The following is a 23,742-nucleotide window of genomic DNA, read 5'->3' on the forward strand; positions in this document are numbered from 1 at the left end:
GTCTACAGTCGGCCACTTGCCTGGGAATAAAGCTGACGGTTAAAACATGTCAACCCGTCAGCCTGGCCCGCATGGCTCAGTGGTTGAGCATCGACCTATGAACCAGGTCATAGTTCGCTTCCAGGTCAGGACACATGCCCGGGTTGTGGGCTCCATCCCCAGTAGGGGGTGTGCAGGAGGCAGCTGATCAGCAGTTCTCTCTCCTTGATGTTTCTATCTCTCTCTCCCTTCCTCTCTGAAATCAATAAAAATTTTTTAAGTCGGTGCTTTTTCCCCTTTACATCATTTATAGAGAAGCACCTGGAAAATGGGAAAAAAACTAGAGTTATCCCCTTTTCCTGGCTTTGTTGCAGACAAGCAATACGAGAAGGGTGGTTTTGTTTGTTTTTAAGCTCAGTTCATGTCCCAGAAGAGCTGTCCTTTGTCATAAGGCACCTTCCGGTGCGTGCAGCCACCGCAGTGCCGCCTGACAGCCTGTACACGGACAGCCAGACTCACCACTGCGTGGGTTTGACGTGGGTTATTGAGAAAACTTGAAACAGAAGATAACACATTTCGGTCCACGGTCCTCCACCACCTTTTAGCTACTCCATGTAAGCTGTTGGCGTCTCAGTTCTAAGGATTTCAATTCTCCAACAGCTCCCGTCGCTGCAATAGCCTGAGCAGAACGTGAAGAGACCCCGGAAGTTAGGGAGAAAGGCCGAGCGAGGAGACTGAAAAGGTGCCTCAGAAGGAAAAGGTTCAAGAGAGATGCAAGCAAAGTAACTTCTGTGTTACAGGTTCTTGGCTCTTTGCAGGAAGAAATACAGGATAACCACAGGGAGCAGGTTCTGAGACCGCCCCCACCCAAGGCCAACAGAACCAGGTTCCCGTGCCTGCTGTCTCACTGCTGCTTTCCAGTGCGGCCGGGGCACCACACCCACCCTGGAAACGTGGGCCTATCCGCACGGAGTTTTTGCTGGCTCCCTGGCTTCTGCCAAAGCTAAACCTAGTCCAGGGTCGAAAGGACATGCCGTGTTTGATCCTTTGGTAACCACACGCCTTGTTAGGCCACCCAATTCTGCCTCAACAGAGGGAATCATCCCTTTGGACTCTGCCATAAAACATACGATGTTTTGCCTAAATGCCAATACTTAGGATTAAAGCACAAGCGAGGACTGAGGATTAACTTCCAGGTTCACTTGCCCCAGCACAGAGCCAAAGGGGTTAACTGCTCTCCCCGGCGGCAAGATTTACCCGTGTAGCTCCAAGGAACCATTCGGTTGGACGCTGCCTGTCTGAAATAGCTGGTCCTGCAGCTCCCACCGCGAGTGGCCAGTGCAGCAGGACAGCATCCAGGTAACCTGGCACCGTGCAGAGCGCTGACACCGAATGACGGGCTATTCCTGCCTCTGACCTGAGGAGCATCTACCAAATCGCCTCTCCAAGCCCACAGAAAGACGGCTCAGGGAGCACACAAGCACGAGAGCTGGCCAGAGCCGAGGGACTGCACAGGTCTGAGGGTGACTGGCGGCAGCGGCTCTCACATGAAATCTCTCGGTTAATTTGTCCCCTCCCCATAAGCAGGAAGGACACTGCACCTGGCAGATGGCTTACTAGGTGTCACAAATTCCATAAAGGAATATATGCTCTTTGAAATGTCTTTTTCTGTTAGGATTCTGAGGAAAAGGCTCTAGCTGACAGTCCCATAAGTCTTTACATTCAATACACGAAGCTGCCACGATAGAGGCGAAAGGGAAACTGACTCTCTTCCTCTGCCCAGGTTAGCTGGGCTGCTTTGTCCTCGGCCTTTTCCGCCAACGTGATGAGCAGCTCTGCTCGTCTAGCACGTTTCCCTGTAAGTGTGCCCTCCCTTTCTCTGGCGAAGGTTGGGGTGGCAGCCCCGCTCCCACATCCAACTTACCATCTTCAACGCACAGACGATGACAAACACCTTCACATGTTGGGGTTCAGGCTAAAGTGGAGAACCAGAAATCTACAAAAACTCAATTCATGTTTTTTAAATACTTTATATGGTAAAAATACAGCAAAAATATTTTTTTGTTCAAAGAGGAAAAAATATACTGCTATGGTTACGGTCCTAAGGATGATGGAAGCATCTCTGGCTCCTCGACTGTGCACTGTAGTGTAGCTGACTCCCACCACGGCTGCTCCAGCTTCAGTCATTTATCAACGCTAAGATCATACTGTGGAGAGAAGAAACTCAGGTTACCAACGTTTCCTTAAGGCATGTCCCACACAGTCTGGTGTGTCCCAACTCATATCCCTAAAGGCTCAACTAGGAACACCCATTTGAGTAAAAGACATTTATACCGAAAGAAAAGTAAGTCTATGTTGGGGTTTCTAGGTGCCCTATGTTTTTTCACTAAAAAATAAGGTAATCAAGGTGGGGGTGGGAATATAACCTAAAACCAATATTGAGCTGTCATTTAGGAAAAAAACAAGCTATGTCCAGGAAAACACCGAATTCCCTAGCCAGATCTTTGTACAGGCTAATAACCCTGTGCCTGCAGCCCGCCTCCCCCTCCTGCCCCATCAACTGGGACATTCCTAGTCCGGCCTCAGTCAGGCCTCTCCTCTGGGAAGCCGGCCCCTCAGCCCAGGGCAGTTGCTCCGGCTCCTTCCACAACTCATCTTCCCACCTGAGGCTTCCGTTCTAGCCCTGGATTGTGCGCTCTTCTGAGACGCGTGCTCTTCTGACCTGAGCATCGTCACTTTCAGATTCCAGAATAACATCCAACTACAGCAATCCCAGGCTCCTGGCTTTTACCGAGGGATTGTGTGCTGCTCCTTTGTGTCACCTGACATGTAGCAGTCTCTCAATACATACTCTATGAAAACCACCACAGTAACAAACTATCATTTCCTTTTACTGGAATCAGCTTTACTCTACTGGGATCAAATGATGAAATACACAGAAATAACCTGGCATTACCAGTGGTATAAGTTGTTCAACGTTAACCATACTGAGTGTACTCAGTGCACAACAGATTAATGGTAGTAACCAATTTTTTTTTAATATTTTTTTTAGAGTTTACTATAGGTCAGCACAAACCTCAGTGCTTACAGACATTATCACATGACTGATAAGGTAGGTACTATTACTATCACATTTTCAGAGGAAGAAATTGAGGCACAGAGAGGTTAAGAAACCTGCCGCAGGTCACACAGTGACTAGGAGGTAGAGCCCAGATGCCCCTACACCAGTAACTAACAAAAAACCAACAGCATAGATTCTACCAATCTCTAAAAGAAGACAGGCATTTTTTCCCTTTAATTCTATTTAATAAACCCTGAATGAATGCCATATGCAAGGCACCCAGGCAAGCTGTGGCCAGCGACACAGAAAGGAGCAGCATAAAATCCCTGCATTGGAAATCTGATGATTTTGGAAATAAAACCACTCAAACAACAGCAACCACAAGCTAAGAGCAAAGGACATCTGAGATGATTCTTTCATCCTGATCCCTTGAGCCATGGGTGGCTCCAAGGGGTAAGGTAACAGCAATGAGCCTAAAAATGACAAGCTGAGAAGAGAAAGAAAGGGTGCTGCTGACTCAGCCAAACCCCTTCCAGGTGGCGTGTCATCTACTCAGTTATAACGAACCACACCTTAAACCTGCCCCAGACAGCTTCCCGATTCCTCTGATCCCCGTCTTCAGCCCATATCTTCCCATTGCTTGAAATTCAACAACCGAGAGCTAAGAGACTGTCGTGCATTTTTAACTCTTAAGGCACCGTGTTGGTCTACTAAGGAAGACACTGCTCCCTAATCCTACATTCACTCCCGGAAGTGTGCCCACAGTGCTGTGCCCACAGCGCTGTGCCCACAGCGGTCCCAAGAAGCTCCTGCTAGCAAGAGCAGGGAATGGCCCCTCTACTCTGCTCCATCCACCTGAAGGGCTGGGGAGGATGAAGCAGTAACCTTGAGCTAAGCTGATCCCCGCTTGCTTTTCGTCTCTTCAGAAATAAGGGAATATATATGATGATAAAGATACCTTCATATGGTTTAACTTCAAAAAGTGGCAAAAATGAAAATAGGTGTACCATCGTGTTCTTAACATTACATTTCTTTGCTCCTTTTTAAAATATATTTTTATCAATTTCAGAGAGGAAGAGATAGATAGAAACATCAATGATGAGAGCGAATCATTGATCGGCTGCCTCCTGCACGCCCCCCACTAGAGATTGAGCCCGCGACCCAGGCATGTGCCCTAGGCCAGAATCAAACCTGGGACCCTTCAGTCCACAGACCGGCGCTCTATCCACTGACCCAAACCGGCTAGGGCTGCTCTTTATTTTTCATCTTTAATACGAGGATTAAAAATTAAGCACATTAGCCCTAGCTGGTTTGGCTCAGTGGATAGCGTGTCAGCCTGTGGACCAAAGGGTCCTGGGTTCAATTTCAGTCAAAGGCACGTACCTTGGCTGCAGGCTCCTCCCTGGCCCAAGCCCTGGTCAGTGGTCAGGGCTCATGCAGGAGGCAACCAATCGATGCGTTTCTCTCTGTCTTTCCCTCTCTCTTCCACTCTCTCTAAAAATCAATGGAAAAATATCCTTGGGTGAGGATTAACAAAACAAAAAGAAAAGCACATTAGCAGTGAGGTAGGGATAAGAATCAGAAATTAATTCTAATGTGCTTTTCTGTCCTAGTTTTTAAAAAACAGAAAAGCAAGTAAGATAAATAGCGAAAAGGAAACTATCTAAACTCAACTTTAATCTACTCTATGCTAGTGGGTGAAATTGGCACAGCCAAAGGACTTTAGGAGGCCTAGTTATTCAGGAAGAACTAAAATGGCTCTGGCTTCTGACAATTTTTTTTTTTTTTAATATATCTTTATTGATTTTAGAGAGGAAGGGAGAGGGAGAGAGATAGAAACATCAATGATGAGAGAGAATCATTGATTGGCTGCCTCCTGCACATCCCCTATTGGGGATCAAGCCCGCAACCCAGGCATTTGCCTTTGACCGGAATCAAACCCGGGACTCTTCAGTCCACAGGCTGACGCTCTATCCACTGAGCCAAATCAGCTAGGGCAACTTCTGACATTTTTTAAACCTGCTATCTCTATTCAGTTTCTAATTATTAAGACTCCTCTGAGTGATAGAAGTTTCATTCAGTGCAAGTTTTTCCTAACAGCCCTTATGCCCTTGTGAAAAATTAAAATTTACCTGCAAAAAAATAGGAATGATCTAATTAAGCTCAGATACAAAGGTTAAGCCTGACATCTAGGATCATAAAGGCTTAATCAAGCCACACACATGACAACTTTTATCCTCTGCTTTATCTATGGGTCTATGATAGGTTTAAAAAAAAAATGGCATGATTATCTCTAAAACATACAGTAATAAATCTAAGTCTCAAATAGGCTGTCCAGTGTCTGACAGCCAATCCTTCTTATTAATTTTCTTTTTAATAGATTTTTATTTATCTCAGAGAGGAAGAGAGAGGGAGATATGAGAGAGAATCATTGACTGGCTGCCTCCTGCATGCCCCACACTGGGAATTAGGTCCACAACCGAGGCATGTGTCCTGACTGGGAATCAAACTGTGACCCCCTGGTCCACAGGTCAATGTTCAACCACTGCGCCACGCCAGCCAAGATTAATTCTTACACTTCCAACCTGTTATAACCAAAGCCTGATGCAGTTTTACCAGAATGGACCACTTAGCAGGCATCACACCTCAGTCCCTTATTGCCGAGAAAAATAGGCCAAGCTGGCTGTAAGCTGCTGAGAGCTGCTCAGTGGTCTGGTGTCCCATGAGTGGGACAATCTTTAGGCTACAAATGTTTATACTTATAACAGGCAGTGAGAACTCACAACTGGACACTAGGAAAGGAGTAGCAAAGACAGTTTAAGCATGTTGACAACTTGACAGCTAAGGAATAACTAATACTGCAGAGCAACTCTATTGTAGGTCAGACAGAATGCTGATGCAATGACATATATAAAGACCTACATACTTCAAGGAATTCACATAACTCCCCAAAGCTCTGCAGTGTCAATGCTAAATCCTACAGAATAGTGTCTCAGCCACCAAAAGCAGGCCTGGGACCCAGGAAAGGCCACTTTACAGGCAAACTCACCTGTAAAGATACATGAAGAAACAGAGCAGGTGGAAACCAAGCTTGATCATGGCTTCTTTCATGTGTGACTTCAGCTGCCCTCGATTGTGGATTTCTGTTGGGTCAAACACTCCCATGTTACCACTTGGCACCATAATGAACCTGATAAATTAAAGGATGCACACATATTAGAAGGAAAATCAACTCATCAGCAAAAATATTCAAAACTAAGTAACCAATAATCGTCAACCTTTAAAAGTGAACTAATCATAGCAGTTTTATTTATTTTTTTAATATATATTTTATTGATTTTTTACAGAGAGGAAGGGAGAGAGATAGAGAGTTAGCAACATTGATGAGAGAGAAACATCGATCAGGTGCCTCCTACACATCTCCCACTGGGGATGTGCCCGCAACCCAGGTACATGCCCTTGACCGGAATTGAACCTGGGACCTTTCAGTCCGCAGGCCGACGCTCTATCCACTGAGCCAAACCAGTTTCGGCTCATAGCAGTTTTAAATTCAGACCAAATATGAACGGGGTATTATGGTAAAGTCACAGGCCACCGCTTAGTTTTCCTTTGAAAGATACAATGCTGTTAATTTTCGGTGTAGTGTTCTGCCCTCTGAAACAAACACAGTCATACTCTAGAGAAGTGTATTTTATGCACTGAGACCCTCTTACACACCTTCTGTAGAAAACCACTGGAGAGCGCTCCAAACCAAACCAATCTTATCAAGTTCTTAGAAACTTCTTTATCTAAAAGGTTCTAAATCAATTAGTGCAAATCCCTTCACTTTCTCATCTTCATAAGGAAGAGGAGTGTCAGACATAATTATTCCCATTTCTCAGATGATAATAAAAAGAGAAGGTCTGCCGTAACCAGTTTGGCTCAGTGGATAGAGCGTCGGCCTGCAGACTGAAGGGTCCCAGGTTCGATTCCGGTCAAGGGCATGTACCTTGATTGCGGGCACATCCCCAGTGGGAGGTGTGCAGTAGGCAGCTGATCGATGTTTCTATCTCATCGATGTTTCTAGCTCTCTATCTCTCTCTCTTCCTCTCTGTAAAAAATCAATAAAATATATATTTAAAAAAAAAAAAAAAAAAAAGAGAGGGTCTATGTCCAGACCAGAAACTTCATCTCTGAGCTTCTGCTGATCAATAGAGAATGTCTCAATCCGCATGGTTTATGAACAGTACCTCCCTTAAAATAGCAACTTAAAGGAAACAGAACAGAAATGATTTAGAATAAATGCTACTGTGATGACATAAAACTCTTCAATTAAGACAGTAAATGGATAATTCAGACTAAAAATGCAATGTCTGATTTTACATAACTAAAAAACAAACAAACAAAAAACAGATGAAGTGCCAAATACACGAGTAAGAACGGTGCTTGTTATAGGGGTGGCGGTGTGACCACAGTGGGGAACCAGGAACGGAGCCGTAAGTCAACACAGAAGGTAAAGGCACCGTAAGCGTGCTCCTCGTTCCACATCCAGACCAGCTCACACAGACTCAGAATAGACGCCGACTGCTTAAAGAAACCTTGATACTGTATTTCAGATATTAGAGTTAATACTGTGGAGTCCTTTAGCGTGCTTCAGATAACATGGAACATTTCCTATTTTTAATATCACTGTGTCTGCAGCAGCTGCACATGAGTCTTCCTCCTTGATTGACTCCTTTACGAATAAGGAAATCGGGGTACTTGGGGAGAAACCATGAGGTTAAGAAGAACCTGGGCCGAAACCGGTTTGGCTCAGTGGATAGAGCGTCGGCCTGCGGACTGGAGGGTCCCAGGTTCGATTCCGGTCAAGGGCATGTACCTTGGTTGCGGGCACATCCCCAGTAGGAGGTGTGCAGTAGGCAGCTGACCGATGTTTCTCTCTCATCAATGTTTCTAACTCTCTATCTCTCTCCCTTACTCTCTGTAAAAAATCAATAAAATATATATTTAAAAAAAAAAAGAAGAAGAACCTGGGCTTCAACAGCATGACTGGGAGCTCTGTGACACTGCCCGTGGCCTCTCCCTGCTTTCACGTCCAAGCTTCCTGTAGTTCTCCCTCCCTCTCACCCACACTCAGTTCTCAACCCAGATTCTAGGAATGCAAGTGCCCCCGAGTCACACGACCCTTCTATTGGAGAAGAGAGAAAGCTGTTAAGATAAAAAAAAAAGGTCTTTAAACTTCCCCGACATGAAACAGCAAACAAGACTCACCGATATATATTCCAAGTGGCAACAGGCAAGTTGAGAAGGAAGATGAACCAGTGCAATGAAACGAGCATTAATAGCGTGACAATGGTATGGCCAATCAATTCTGGAATGATCCACTGCAAGGGGAGAACAGAGTACACATCTCACGGCTGGGTTCTGCCTGAATGACATGTCACTTAAAGCTAAATCAGTGAAGGGACGGGGAACTTCCAAGCTAGTGTTTCAAGATATTTTTAGACTCCATGTCCCAGATTTGCAAACTGCTGTAACTGCTTAGCCCATGCAGACACATCAGGGCACAGCTTGCAACTAATGCACTTAAACTTCAACTATGTCTTATGTGTCCTTAGCAAATGTTCCCAGTCATCCACTAAGCAGGTATGAATGACAATTAGGGGGAAAATCGAGTAGTGTTTACTTCCTATACCACTATCTATGCTGAAGCCCCTACTCTAATTTGGGACATATATCCACATGCATGCTGCCTTTCATGTCAGAATATCAGCCTTAACATTTTACAATCACACACACACACACACACACACACACACACACACAGAAAGACAAAGTACTTTAACAATAGCAGCTCAAAGCTGAACAAATATGGTAATGAACTAAGCCGCCAGAACCCCAGCCTATTGGCTTTATAGCACGCAAATGCCCTTAGCTATGCTCTTTGTTTACTGGACAATGTTCTACTTCTCATGCCTCAACACTATTGTGGCAGGTTCTCAATTCATCAATGGTCTTCTTCTTCTAAGAGTAGACCTTTTTCTTTTAATAGAAGTTAAGAGACGCTAATATTTATGGAGCCAAAACCTGAGATTCCCTATTTGTAGAAATGAGGGAAGTAAAACTCAGAGAGATTAAGTAACTTGCCGCACGACTGAGTGGCACAGAGTACAGTAAGTCCAGGCATGCTGCCTCAGGTCTCTTGCATTTAGAGTTTTCTTTTTGCAAACAAAGAGGGTTTTTCTGAGCCTTAAACCTAATTTGCACAAACTGAAACTTTTTAATATGTATATGCATTTTTTAAATGTGACCAATTTAACATAAGTATGAGCAGCAAAGTCAAACAAACCTGAAGTGGAATCATGCGCTATCCTTTCATTAGCTGTGGAAACTAGGGAAAGTGACCTATAAAAATTAGCGTTAAAAAAAGTACTTAACTTCAAAGTGAGGGAGTAATTTTCTCAGTAGAAGAATCCAGATAAGCTTTTCTTGGTATTTAGACTTTTATTTTTATTTTTTTAAAAACCAACAAATACCCACCTAAAATATTGAGAAAGCAAGAAATATAAAGACACACAATCCATCTGATTATATGTAGTCATTTCTCTAAAGATGAGAAGGCCTGAAACTAATTTAATGTTACATATAATACTATCTCAATAAAAAATTTAAAGAGAACTCTCAAAGCATAGCAGGTAAACATAAAATATTTTATTTAAATCTATTGCTGTATTAAACCATGTCCTGGAAAATTCGACAGAAAGAAAGAGAGAGAGGGAAGGAAGGGGGAGGGAGGGAGGGAGGGAGGGAGGGAGGGAGGGAGGGAGGGAGGGAGGGAGAGACAGAGAGAGAGAAAGGGAAAGAAAGGGAAAGAAAAGTAGAGCGAAGGAATATAGTTTACTAGAAATTTTAACTTTCCGAGCGTATCTTTATTTCCCTCTGGGCCCGAGAAGCTTACGTAGACTGAAGATGTGAAATCACTTTTAGGTCAGGCCAAAAGCACCTCTCAGTATTATTTTTATATGAACTTTTATCTAGAAAGCTCTTCTGTCTGCTCATCTCAACTGAATCAGGATCAACGGGTTTCTCTGCATCTAGACAAGCTCTGCAATTCAGAATATTCTTGCCAATTTAAAGTTCTGACTAGATACCAAAGGCAAAATGGCTGTAAAACAAATCTGCTAATTAATTCTATTTCTCAGCAAGACACAAAAAGGTCTTTCATTCAGCTGAAGACAGATTAAGCTTTCTTTCCATGAGCGGGGGGGGGGGGGGGGGGGGGGGGGGGTTTGGACACAGAAAACAGAAAACAAAAACAATTAACATCATGAGAAACCTTTACCTACTCTGAGCAATAATGTGCTCTGTGGACAAAGGGACAAGGAAGAAGCAGAATAAAGGAACAAAATTCCAAGATAGGTCTTCTAGTAGTTTCATGAGTTAAAACATTGCAAAACACATAGTTCTACCAGCATTCCGATAAGAGACAATATGCACTCTGAAATCAAATATACATGCTGATTATCGATAATCTCACACAGAAAATGGAGAACTGCCTTCAATGTCAGAAGATGAGCAAAGAAATGTCTTACCTTGTTTAATTTCGAGCAACATGATCTAGCATTAATGTAATCACATTCTAAATCAGACAAAGTAATTATCTGATGATCAAGATAAGGAATTTTTAGACTTCTCATTTGACAACAGAATTTTCTCATTTGTGTTCCTCCAACAAATAAATGATTTTCAAAAATAAACCTTTCATTGTGCTCAATTCTAATGTGACCCACGCAGGGCATTCTATCTGAATTCCTCAAATGCCAAACAGTGGCTATAAGATTGTCAAACTGCAGCGGGAAGGCCGGGGAGGGTTGGGGGGCAGGAGGGAGCGGGGTAAGAGATCAACCAAAGGACTTGTATGCATGCATATAAGCATAACCAATGGACATAAGACACCGGGGGGTAGGGGAGGCCAGGGGACTGTCAAGGGCGGGGGGGGGGGGGGGAAAGGACACATATGTAATACCCTTTGTAATACTTTAAGCAATAAAAAAAAAAAGACATGGAAAAAGAAGTCCTATAAAAACAGTGTACATGTTAAAAACCTGAATTCTCCTCATTAGTAGAAAAATAGTGTTTACTTAGGATATAACCATAAAATGTCTTTAAAGACTTAAGATATATAAAAAGAAAACAGAATACAAAACTATGAATATAGCATGGACATGTTAGCAGTCCGTCTGCTGCAAAAGTTGGATTACAAATGATTTGTTTTCCCAATATTTTTCTCTATTTCCCAAACTTGCTACAATAAACATCTATTACACTGGAATTAAGCAAAAAATGGTTTTTAGTACAAAATATAAACTCACAAATAAACATTTGAGGGACAGACAGACGAAAGGAAAAGCCTTCGACTGAAAGACAATGCCTGGGCTTTACTTTAAAATGCCCCACCACCTCCCCCCTCTAGCTGGGAGAGGGATGAAAAATAATGGCAAAACACTGAAAAATCACTGAAGGCGAGTGATAGAAACATGGGGCTTATTACATTACTGCCTCTACTTTTAAGTTTGAAAATGCCCAACAATGCAAGTACAAACAAACGTTTTCCATTAAATTCTAAAACATTTTCATATAACTATCCCCCTATGACCTCGATACGCTGTAGTCAAACTTATCACTTTCTCCACAATTGATTCCAATTAGTTTTATTTCTGTCCATGACACAAGCATCACTTGCCCAGGCTCAAAACATGGAAAGTGGTGTCTGCCTTCTGCTTCCATCTCATAATCAGCTGTTACCAGGTCCTAGCGATCATTCCTCCCTGATTCCACTCTCATCACTCCCTCCTTCCGCCTGCCCTTTGAAAAGGAGCCCTCTTCTTCAAATCCAGGTGAACGAACCCTAACGGTTTCTTACCTTCCAACCTTCCTGTTTCCAACCCATTCTGCAGATTCATCTTCCTAGCACACCCCTTTATGTCGACATTTTCCCATGGCTCCCTACTGCCTAGAGAATAAAAGGGGAAAGCCCTTCTCCTTAACATTCCAGCCTTCCAAAATCTGATCAAATTCCTAATTCAGCCTTTCCACCCAGAGCTTCTACTATCACCAAAATCAGCCATGTGCTCCTTAACCCCAGCACCCACAAATGCCAGGGGCACACCTTTGCTCTTGCCCGGGTGTGATGATAAATAGCCACCCCTTTTCCGCCTCTGCAGGCGCTCTGAAGGGTTCTAAGTCCAGGGAACTCCTATCCCTACAGAATGTCTACCCGGCCCACTTCCCACCTCTTGCCTGTAATATTAAGAAAGCTAGCTCAGTCCTGGCTGGTTTGGCTCAGTGGATAGAGTGTCGGCCTGTGGAGCGAGGGGTCCTGGGTTCGATTCCAGTTGGGGCCACATGCCCAGGTTGCGGGCTCGGTCCCCAGTGGGGGGCATGCAGGAGGCAGCCAATCAATGATTCTCTCATCACTGATGTTTCTTTCTCCCTCTCCCTTCCTCTCTGAAATCAATAAAAATACATTAAAAAAAAAAAAAAAGAAAGCTAGTTTAACTACCCAAAAACACAGTCATACAATAGACCAGGTTTCATCAAAACACACCCTGACTATACCTCACGGTCAAAGTCAAATATTCCACCTAACATTTCTCAATGAATATTAAACTGGTATACGCCAAGGCTATTCTAAAAGATCGAGCCTGACTTTCCAAACTGCAAAAACGAGAAACCCAAGTTTCATTTCCCTGAGTGTAAGCTCCAGCTCCTTTGTCAGGACAGGGACATAGGTCATCCAATCGCAGGCAGATGCCGCTGCCCTTTCAAACCTCATGCGCTGCACCAGAAGGCGGAGCAATAGTTACTGAATATTGGCCATGGGGCGGGCGATGCTAGGTGCTTAGCACCTGTTCTCACCACACACACACACAAAGTAAAAATCTCCGCACATTTTAAAGAGAAAACGAGCCCTAGCTGGTTTGGCTCAGTGGATAGAGCATCCGCCTTCGAACTGACAGGTCTCAGGTTCGATTCTGGTCAAGGGCACAGGCCCAGGTTGTGGGCTGATCCCCAGTGGGGGACTTGCAGGAGGCAGCTGATCCTTGATTCTCTCTCATCATGGATGTTTCTATCTCTCCCTCCCTCTTCCTTCCTCTCTGAAATCAATCTACATATATAAAAGCCTAAGGACCATACCGGTCACTATGACCTACTGCAGCCAGTCAACCGGCCAGACGGGGGGCAGGGCCCCTGGCCAACCTCCTCGGCCCCTCCCACCAGCCGATCACCCCCCAATCCGGCTGGGCCAGCTGGACCCCACCTGTGCACAAATCTGTGCACTGGGCCTCTAGCAAAAATATATTTTAAAAATAAAGAGAAAACGAAGGCCTAAGAGAGGTGAAGTAATGCCCACGGCGAATATCCAGCTAAGCAAGGAGGCCCGACATCAAACTCCTCTCCCACAATAATGCATGGACACGGCACTCGGGTAAAACCACCCTAAAAAGCCAGGATACTCGGGCCAACAAAACATTTAAATCTGTCGGACAGGGGCACGTGTGATTTCCAAGGGGGAAAAAAAAACAATAATGCAGTTTCTTCGGACGTTTTTCCGGGCTTACATTTAATGACTTCAATGAACTGGGCGACAGCGAACACTAGCTGCTCCCTCCAGGGCAGGGATGAGCTGCAGCGCACACAGCTCCTGGGGGGCTGGGGCTGGGTGTACCCACCTCTGCGGGCCTGGAAATGCAGCGGAAATGCTGTCCCATGAAGAGCTACCCACGACACACTGAGTTCTGAACCTGGACGGACCCAGAGAAGTGGGCACGTCGACCTGGGAACTACACACAGAGCACGTGTCCAGCGGCTCCATTCACACATCAGCAGCCGCCAGGGCAACCGAAAAAACCCACCGCAGATGGTTTATAAATGCATCCTTCCCAACACTCCCTACAAAACGGCACCTACAAAAGGGGGGTGTCCTCCACCCGTTTTTGAAAAGAATCAACTCCTGGACGTGAAAGGTCCAAGTTCCTAAACCCGCGAGAACAAAGGGGAGGGCGGCGAGGGGGGTCGGGGTGCCCAGTGAATGACCAGAGGCGGCAAAGCGCCTCCCACTCGCCCCAACGCCAGAGAGCCCAGGAGCGAGCACCCCAGGACGTGGGCACTCGCCCTCGGGACACCCCGCATCCGACAAAGGGCCCGGCCCTGGGGGAATCTCCAAAGAAAAACCCGCCAGCCGGTCTCCCGGGGGCCACAGGGGAGGCGAGCTGCGCCCCCTCTCCTCCGAAGACCGGACAAGGCCACGATGGCCCGCTCCGGGCAGGGCTGGTCCGGGCACCGCGGGGGCGAGCGGCGGCGGGCAGGCCCGGCCGGGGCGCTGCGGGAGAGGCGCGCTCGGACCCGCGGCCCGCAGCCCGGGCAGGCCCAGCGGGGCGGAGGAGGGCTGCCGGGCGCCCTCCGGCCCGGGCTCGCCACACCCACTCCGGTCCCGGCGGCCCGCACCCCGGGGCCCGCGCCCGCCTCCTCCTTCCCACGCACCTGCCCGGGTGCCCCACCCGGGCCCAACCTCAGCCCGTCCCTCCGGCGGCCGGCCCCGGGGAGGAGGCCTCCGCCCGCCTCAGGCAAGGATACGAAGTACACGGAGAGGAAGATGAGCGCGCAGCAGTCGAGGAGAGAGAAGACGAACACCACCGCCTCCATCCTCCTCCACGGCCGCCGCCGGTCCTTCCGTGAAACCGGTTCGGGTGCCCCGACCCGCCCCACCCCGCCCTGATAGGCTCTCCACCCGCTTTGCTGGGGCGTCTAATCCATTCTGCCGGGCGCGCGGCATGCCGGGAATTGTAGTCCATTGTAAACCGCCTTGGTTCTGCGGCATGCTGGGAAATGTAGTTCGTCGGGCCGAGGACCTGTCAGGGTGGGCAAGGTCGCCCTACCAGCGGTTCTCAACCTGTGGGTCGCGACCCCTGAAAATGCATCCTGCATATCAGATATTTCCATGATGATTCGTAACAGTAGCAACATGACAGTTATGAAGTAGCAACGAAAATAATTTTATGGTTGGGGGGTCACCATAACATGAGGAACTGTATTAACCCCCTAGAGTGCCAGGAGCGCTATCAAAGCTTGGAAATGGTGTCCAGTTCTAAGTCTGCTTTTATTAGTGATGATAATATTGTTAAATATGTCAATGTAGTAAAGGTTTCCTTAATGTTTTGAATATGTCACTTCATTTACTTGCGATTCGTAATTTTTTTCCTAAACTGCTATAAAATCAGTAAAAATGCCTTGGCAATTTTAGCATAGTTCCTAAGATGTTGGTTGGCACTCAAAGGGTTAAAGGGTCGCGGCATTAGGAAGGTTGAGAACCACTGCAAGAAATTGTGACAAGGAATTAATCAATGAGCATTTACTGAATGCTTGTAATCTTCTGGAAACACAGTAGCATTTCCTGGCCATGTGAGAAATTTTCTTTCGATTGCACGTTGGACCCAATGGATCCCGTGACTTGGGAATGGTGAGAGGTTTTCATCTCAAAGCACAAATCTAACCTCAACCCTCTTGGCTTGACAGTTGAGACTCGCCTTTCCCGATCTCAGTGTCTCCAGAAATTTCACAGTCCCTTGTTATTCTCTGTCGCAGTGATGTTTCTCTCCACTCTTGATTTTAATATCTTTGAAAATTGGATATGTCATCTTATTCATTCATAACAAATATTTACTGACTCCACCTCCTACTATATGCCAAGAGCTTCTCTGCACTCCAGAAATACAGAAATGAACGAGGCAGACAACATGGTGCTCTCACTGGGTGGGTGGAACAGGCAATAAAGTAGCAACTAATTACAGAAAAAAGAGATTATTTTGAAGAGTGATAAGATCAATGGAGCAAGTTATATCAGTCACACATTCATTCAACCAGTATTTTCTGAGGATCTAGTATATACCAGATACTGGACTTAGGGATGCATGATGAATACGAGAGAAAAAGTCCCTACACTCCTGTAGCTTACATTACAGTGAGGGAGACAAATAAACAAACAAAAAACCCTCGCAAAGGATGGGGGAAAGGTGGGAAAACACTTGAAGATTGAGTGATCAGAGAAGGCCAGGCTGGAAATGATACGTAAATTGAAATCTGAATAGCTACGTGAAGATTTGCAGGCAAAGTGTTTCAGACATTGAGGACGGTGACTGCAATACTCAACCGCTCATAGACACATGCTCTTCTCAGGAATAGAGAAAATGGCCAATAGAGCTGAATTACAATGAATAAGGGTGAGAGAATTGGGAGAGGAAGTCAGAGGTGGGCAGGGCAAGGTCACAGAGCCTGGTGAATCTCTGGCAAGGAGCATGACTTTTATTCTAATACTAGATGCCTGGTGCACGGACTCGTGCAACAGTGGAGTCCCTCCTTTGGCCTGCGAGGACCAGGCCAAAACCAGCTCTCCGACATCTCCCAGGGGTCCCAGATTGCGATAGGGCGCAGGCAAGACCGAGGGAACCCCCCGGTGCACGAATCTATGCACCAGACCTCTAGTTTGCATATAAGATCTTTGGTTAATTTCTCCCACCCTGCCCCCTCCCCCACTATCCCCAACAAACAATAAATCCTGTAACAATTGGGCCTAAGTGGCCAGGACCCCATTGATAACTGACCGCTTCCCTAACTTTTGTCCCAGTTCTTCCAACTTAGGACCAACTGGGAAAAGCCAAAAATGCTTCCCCTAAGTAGTCATATAGGATGCCCTGCCTCTACTTAGCCACGTACAGCTTCCCTGTGACAATAGTCTCCAATCAGGGCATATCCGAAGCCTTCCCTTTTACAGTTATAAAGTGTGCCCATTCCTCTGCCTGCCTTCGAGGCTCTGCCAAAATGCAAGTAATGGTGGCTGACTCCCTTGCTGTTATAGCAAGCTCTGAAGAGTCAGTCTTTGCCTACTCTCATTTAGGTGATTTTCATTGATTTCCATAAAGGGGATACTATGAATTATCATGCTGGATCAAGAGGCAAGCACCAGGGCTGTCCTAAGTACATGAGCACATAGGTCAACCTACGTATGAAGCACAATTAGACAAGAAGCTGTTTGCTAGTGAGGTACAACATTTGCGGGGGTTGGGACTGGAGGAGCCAAGGGATGAGGAACAGGAGGTGAAATGTGCCGCCACTACCACTAGGTGGGGCTGCACCATTAAAGAACGGAGGACATTTGCCCTGGCTGGTGTGGCTCAGTTGGTTGGAGCCTCCTCCCAGAAAGGTGGTATGTTCCATTCAGTTCCCTGCAGTGTGCAGGAGGCAACTGAATGGAGGCCATTTAATTACTGCAGTAAGTTCTTAAGATGTACATGCATTCAGGTCACTACTCAGTATGGTTTTGGTTTAGATGTATGGTATTGTAAATTCTGACCACTGGAATTAATGTAAAATTGTCTTCAGGGTAATAAATAGTCGAAATAATTCCAATGGAAAAATATATTCAAGTATATCAGTATTGGTATCTAGTATTAATTTACTTTCAATTGTTGCCTACTGCACTTGAGGCAGTCAAGAGGTGAAAACACACTCCTTGCCCTTAAGGTGCTATTCTAGCCCAACCGGTGTGGCTCAGTGGTTGAGCGTGGACCCATGAACCAGGAGGTCATGGTTGGATTCCAGGTCAAGGGCACATGCCAGGGTTGCTGGCTTGATTCAGAGTGTGGGGCATGCAGGAGGCTGCCCGTGGATGATTCTGTCTCATCACTGATGTTTCTCTCTCTCTCTCCCTCTCCATCTCTGAAATAAATAAAAATACACACACATATAAATATATCATATATTTTATCTATGTATCTATACGTCTATATATCTCTATCTCTATCTCTATCTCTATCTATATTTAAAGATAGGTGCCATTCCAGAGTATCTCAGGTCTGTATGGGCTACATAATTAGCAAGGGCAAATACATACCTATAATAATAAATGCATAATATGCTGATTAGACTGCACGTCCTTCTGGACGACCTTCCAGATGAAGCTGAGACTGCAAGGGAAGCCTGGGTCCAGGTGCCTGTTGGGTGCCTGCCCACGGCCAGGGGGAGGAAGGCCTACTCTTGCACCAATTTCGTGCATGGGGCCTCTAGTGTTTAATAACATTCTTGCACTGGATGTGCTCAACAAATCATCTGTCAAAGATGGCATAAGGTCAAATGATTTCCAAATGTACAAGATGGTTTAGCTATCTGGGTGAACCAGTCTTTTGACACCCAGACTTTTCATGGGCCTCCAGACATGGGTAATTAAATTAGAAAAGCGAGCAGCAGGGTGGCGGTGGGTTTTTATCTTTTTTTTTTTTTTTATCGTCCCAAGTGTCTACAAAGCTTCCGGTTTTCTTAGGATTCTAGGCCAAGATTAATTTTGCATCCTAATAGAGGTGTGGCTGGAACGCCCTGGGTAAAATCAACAAAAACAAGTTTACCAACAGGCACCGGTGACAGAGCCCACCTGGACCCTCCCCGCAGCCGCCGCGTGCGCTTGTCCTCACAGCTGGAAACAATAAAGTTGAGCTTGTTCAAAGGGGTCCTTGTCATCCAGGGCCTGTTGGAGGAGCCTGCAAAATAAGGCTCCGAGAAACTCCCTGAATGGTTTTCCAATCCTGCTCGTTGTTCTCGGTAGTTTTTCCCTCGCCCGCGGGACACGCGTGCTGCGGGGAGCGGCGGCGCCAGGCCGGGTGGAGGCGCCTTTCAGGCGCAGGTGGTCCGGCGATTGCCGCGGGCAGCCCCGGGGAAGGACCCCCCACCCGGATCACGTGACGCCGGCGTCGGGGCAGTGGCGGCGGAGACAGACGGGATGAAGCCCAGACCTGCAGGTTTCGTGGATAATAAGCTGAAGCAGCGAGTCATCCAGGTGGGCCTCACAGTGCTCCGCGCCCGCTGCCCACGGCACCTTGCAGGGCGGCTCCCACGTTGGACGGGACTAGCCGCCCGCCGCCGTGGGCTCTTGGCAGCTCCACTCCGCCGCCCGCGGAGCCGGGCCTGCGCTCCCGCCGGGGGGCGGCGTGTCTAGGACCTGCCCGGGTGGGAGGATGCAGCCCGGGGGCCTGCCCGGGTCTGGAGCCCCTCAGCGCGGATCAGGAAGGAGAGCGGAGATGGCCTTGGAGTTAAAATCTTCCTGTCGTGAAGCTAGGACCCTCCCTACTGTACGAGGCGCTTTGGGGGCCGTAAAGCATTTCCATCTCAGGAAACTTGGGGTCAGGCTGGGATACAGTAGAAATAGGTAGTATAGATGGGACTTTATAATACGCACCTTACCTAAGGGTTTTGTTTTCCATAATCATTAGTAAAAGCAGTGTGTGCTAAATGTCTTGGAATGAATGGTACAGTCAGGAAGCAATCTTTTTAAAAAATATATATATTTCTTCTTGATTTTTTTACAGAGGGAAAGGGATAGAGAGTTAGAAACATGGATGAGAGAGAAACATCCATCAGCTGCCGCCTGCACCCCCCCCCCCCCCATTGGGGATGAGCCCGCAGCCAAGGTACCTGCTCTTTACCGGAATCGAACCCGGGACCCTTCAGTCCGCAGGCCGACGCTCTATCCACTGAGCCAAACCGGTTAGGGCAGGAAGCAATCTTATTTAGAAGAAGGGAGAAATTTTTCTTTACATTATGCTTTGGCAGCTACTTTTCTTGTTTCTCTGTTTACCTTACCGGCCGCTATATAATCTTTTTGTTTTTCGTTTGTTTTTGTTTTAAATGTATATATCTTTTCACTTTACTATGGATTTATTTATTTTGGTTAATCCTCGGCCAAGGATATTTTCCCATACCCTCGGGAGAGGGAGAGACAGAGTAGAAACATCTTATGTGAGAATGCCCTGCCCCAAACCCTTCAGTTGACTTGTCAGACATCTGGAGTAAAACCCACCTTAAAACAAACAAACAAACAAAAAAAAAAAGCCCGTGTTTTGGCCCCTTGACCCCTGTTTTGTCTTTTTGCTTTTTGCTTCTCTCACCTTGGCTTGCGCTGCCCTCAGCACATGGACCTTCTCACACGTGCCAAGCCCAGGACTTTCCCTCTTTGCAGTTCACTCACTGAATTACTCCGCGGGCTGTTCCTGCCACTTGCTTCTCCCCCTTCTTCAGGTCTCTGATCAGAGACCCCTAAAAATTGGCCTCTTCTCAGTCCCCACCACCCTTGACTGTCCTTCAGCATTTGACATTAGACGTTTCCGCTATTGCTTTTACTTTGGTTCATGATAAAAGCAATAGGTTCTTATGGTTTAACATTAAAGGAACAGGGGCATAAAATGAAAGAATTCCTTTCACCTCCACTCCACTTCTCCAGAGGTATCTCTCGCATCTTAAAACTTTGTATGCATTTACACGCTTGCATATGTATGTGTTCATTTTCTTTTGATCACACAGGCTTATTTGCATCAATTCTGCTGCTTTTTTCACTTAGCGGTATACTTTATTTTATGTATTTTTATTTCAGAGAGGAAGGGAGAAGGAGAGAGAAACATCAATGAAGAGAGAGAATCATTGATCAAGCTGCCTCCTGCACACCCCATTCTGGGGATGGAGCCTGCAACCCGGGCATGTGCCCTGACCGGGAATCGAACCATGACCTCCTGGTTCATAGGTCGCTGCTCAACCATTGAACCATGCAGGCCGGGCAGTAATTAACCTTTTAAAGGTTAATTTAATTTACACTTCTTCAACATCTTACCACATAGGATTGTGAGTACTAAAAGAGATAACGTGTAAAGGGCCCTTCGTTTCTCATTAATATTTTCATGGTGCTCCTAGACCAGCCGTGGGCAAACTACGGCCCGAGGGCCGGATCCGGCCCCTGCCCGTTTGAAATGAATAAAACTAAAAAAAAAAAAAAAAGACCGTACCCTTTTATGTAATGATGTTTACTTTGAATTTATATTAGTTCACACAAACACTCCATCCATACTTTTGTTCCAGCCCTCCAGTCCAGTTTAAGAACCCATTGTGGCCCTCGAGTCAAAAAGTTTGCCCACCCCTGTCCTAGACCAAAAGTAATACCTAATGGATCTGTTTATTAAATAGTTAGGTTCTAGCAACTTAATAACTATTTAGTTCGTATAACTTAGTAGCCTTTTGAGATGATAATATGTAAAAATGGAAAGAAAATTAATACGTTTATATTTCGTTCTTCAATGACCACACTTGCGAGTGGGATTTATGTGCCTAAGGGACAACTTCTCATACCTCACACTCAGGTCGTTTCTGCCATTCTCATCCTCTTACATATTGGTTTTTTACATGGGATTTGCTTTTTATTATAGCAACTGCTGAAAACCCAGTTTTGCAGATATGACATCAGCAAAAGGTGATGTAATATTGAAGCCATGAACTGCCTCAGGCTGTAATTCCTTCAGTATTGGGCAGATGTCAGATATTACTATGTTCCTTCAAATTTAAAATACCCCTTGAGAGTTTAGTGCTTTGTTCTGGGGTATTTGGGAACCTAGGATATAATAAGTCCTCACTACCTTACAGATATTCTAGTTAATATTTTTGTGTGTCATAGTGATTGATAATTTTAATTAAATTATCTGATTCCAGATGTGACAATCACTTAGTGATTTTTATTTATGTTTCTGGTATGCTTTATTAATGAAGAGTTTACATTAAAATATGACATGTTGAGTAGCCCAGTCTTTTATTTGTCAATTAAAATCTCTGAGTTTGAGCCTAACCGGTTTGGCTCAGTGGATAGAGCGTCGGCCTGCGGACTGAAAGGTCCCAGGTTCGATTCCAGTCAAGGGCATGTACCTGGGTTGCGGACACATCCCCAGTAGGAGGTGTGCAGGAGGCAGCTGATGGATGTTTCTCTCTCATCAGTATTTCTAACTCTCTATCCTACTCCCTTCCTCTCTGTAAAAAATCAATAAAATATATTTAAAAAATAAAGAAAATCTCTGAGTTTGAAATATTGAGTGTTCATATTTATCATATTTTCTGTTTTAGTACCTCACCAGTAGCAGATGTGGCAAATATGTGGACACTGGAATCATGGCATCTGATCTGCAAAGAACGTACAGGTAAAAAAATAGAGCCTGCAGGTTCTTGCTTTTCTTTCCTTCCATTTTTTTCCATTGTTGTTGCTTGTTGTTTCTTTCCTGTCATTTTAAACTTTCCATCCTTCCTAAATTTCCAATTGCTATTAATAACTGCCGACATTAGTCCTGCAGTCCCTAAGTTCAGAATTCAAGTAAGTTACTGGGATACAAACATTTATCCATCACCTGTTATAGGCCAAAGAGCTTTCTTTGTTACTAGGGGTAATGGCTGCATCTTATCTTTCAGTACCTTATAGTCTGGTCAGGAATATTACTTCTTTTCCTGCTTCATTAAAAAAATTAAGCCGTAACCGGTTTGGTTCAGTGGATAGAGCGTCGGCCTGCAGACTGAAGGGTCCCAGGTTCGATTCCGGTCAAGGGCATGTATCTTGGTTGCAGGCACATCCCCAGTAGGGAGTGTGCAGGAGGCAGCTGATCGATGTTTCTCTCTCATCGATGTTTCTAACTCTCTATTCCTCTCCCTTCCTCTCTGTAAAAAAATCAATAAAATATATATATATTTTTTTTAATTAAACCATCAGGCATGATCTTCCTCAGCTTCCTGACTCTCAGAAATGTGTCACTCAGCCCAGACAGCTGCACAGGGGAGTTTTGGTTTGCAGGTGGCTGTGTTCTATGTCGTCACATGGTCTTTCCTCTGTGTGTAAGTGTCTGTATCCTAATCTCCTCTTACAGACACCAGTCCTATGGGATTAATTCCCACCCATATGACCTGAGTTACATCTTTAAAGGTCCTGTTTCCAAATACAGTCACATTCTGAGGTACTCAGGGTTGGAACTTCATCATATGAGTTTTGGAGGGACACAGTTCAGTTCATAACACTCTGCCTCTTGCCTTCCCAAACCTAATCCTTCTGCTTACAAGTAAAAGAGCAGCAACCCCAGAAGTCGTAACCCATTTCAGTCTCAATTCTAACTCCTAAATCACATCTAAATCTCATCTAACCTCAGATACGGTGTGACTGGAGCTGTGATTCATTCTGAGGCCGAATTCCTCTCCAGCTCTGAACCTGGAAAACCAGACAGGTTATCTGCTAACAAAATACAATGGTGGGCCTCGCTGGCATGGCTCAGTTGGTTGAGCATCTTCCCGTGCACCTAGAGGTCACTGGTTCGATTCCCCGGCAGGGTACATTCCTAGTTGCAGGCTCAATCCCTGTACGGGGCGTGCAGGAGGCAGCCAGTTGATGGTTCTCTCTCATTGATGATTCTCTCTCCTCCCTTCCTCTTTCCAAAATCAATAAAACATACTTTAAAAAAGACAAAATACAGTAGTGGACAAGTATAAGATAGGCATTTTCATTCCAAAACGGAGAAATTGGAAAGAAGAAAGGGGTTATGGTGTCAAGCAAGTCTGAAACGTGGCTGGGTGAATTCATACACTTTAATCTTGTGGCTCAGGGCCCTGTCCGGTGGCCCCGTCTGTGCTCACTGGGTCCCTGGTGGCAGTGGCAGCTCTGCCAACCTCTGAGCCTCCTGGGGAGTCACTCTTTTTTTTTTTTTTTTTTTAAAGGAGAATGCATGTTCCCAGTTGCTTAGCTCTTTTGGCCTGTTCTGTAGAATATCAAGAGAAATTACAGTTGTAAACGTGTAAACTCCAAAGATGTTTGAAAATAGATTTATGGT

General features: G+C 45.6%; 2 protein-coding genes across 2 annotated transcripts in view; one reads left to right on the plus strand and one right to left on the minus strand.

Moving 5' to 3' along the window:
* Positions 1-1,993: 1,993 nt before the first annotated feature.
* On the minus strand, positions 1,994-14,799 carry CNIH4 (cornichon family AMPA receptor auxiliary protein 4). The gene is made up of 5 exons (XM_059677798.1): positions 14,657-14,799; positions 10,612-10,680; positions 8,291-8,403; positions 6,090-6,230; positions 1,994-2,186 (listed from the first exon to the last, which is right to left on the minus strand). The coding sequence occupies exons 1-5, from the start codon at positions 14,723-14,725 to the stop codon at positions 2,159-2,161; spliced, it is 420 nt and encodes a 139-aa protein (XP_059533781.1). The 5' UTR covers positions 14,726-14,799; the 3' UTR covers positions 1,994-2,158.
* A 3,973-nt stretch (positions 14,800-18,772) lies between these two features.
* NVL (nuclear VCP like) overlaps positions 18,773-23,742 on the plus strand; it is a 46,215-nt gene continuing 41,245 nt past the window's right edge. Inside the window, exons 1-2 of the mRNA XM_059677772.1 lie at positions 18,773-18,905; positions 22,004-22,077. Of these exons, the coding sequence (XP_059533755.1) occupies positions 18,849-18,905; positions 22,004-22,077 (131 nt within the window). The 5' untranslated portion in view covers positions 18,773-18,848. The remainder of the gene's footprint in view (positions 18,906-22,003; positions 22,078-23,742) is intronic.

The sequence above is a fragment of the Myotis daubentonii genome, chromosome 20 (genome assembly GCF_963259705.1).
Source record: "Myotis daubentonii chromosome 20, mMyoDau2.1, whole genome shotgun sequence".
Lineage (NCBI taxonomy): Eukaryota > Metazoa > Chordata > Mammalia > Chiroptera > Vespertilionidae > Myotis > Myotis daubentonii.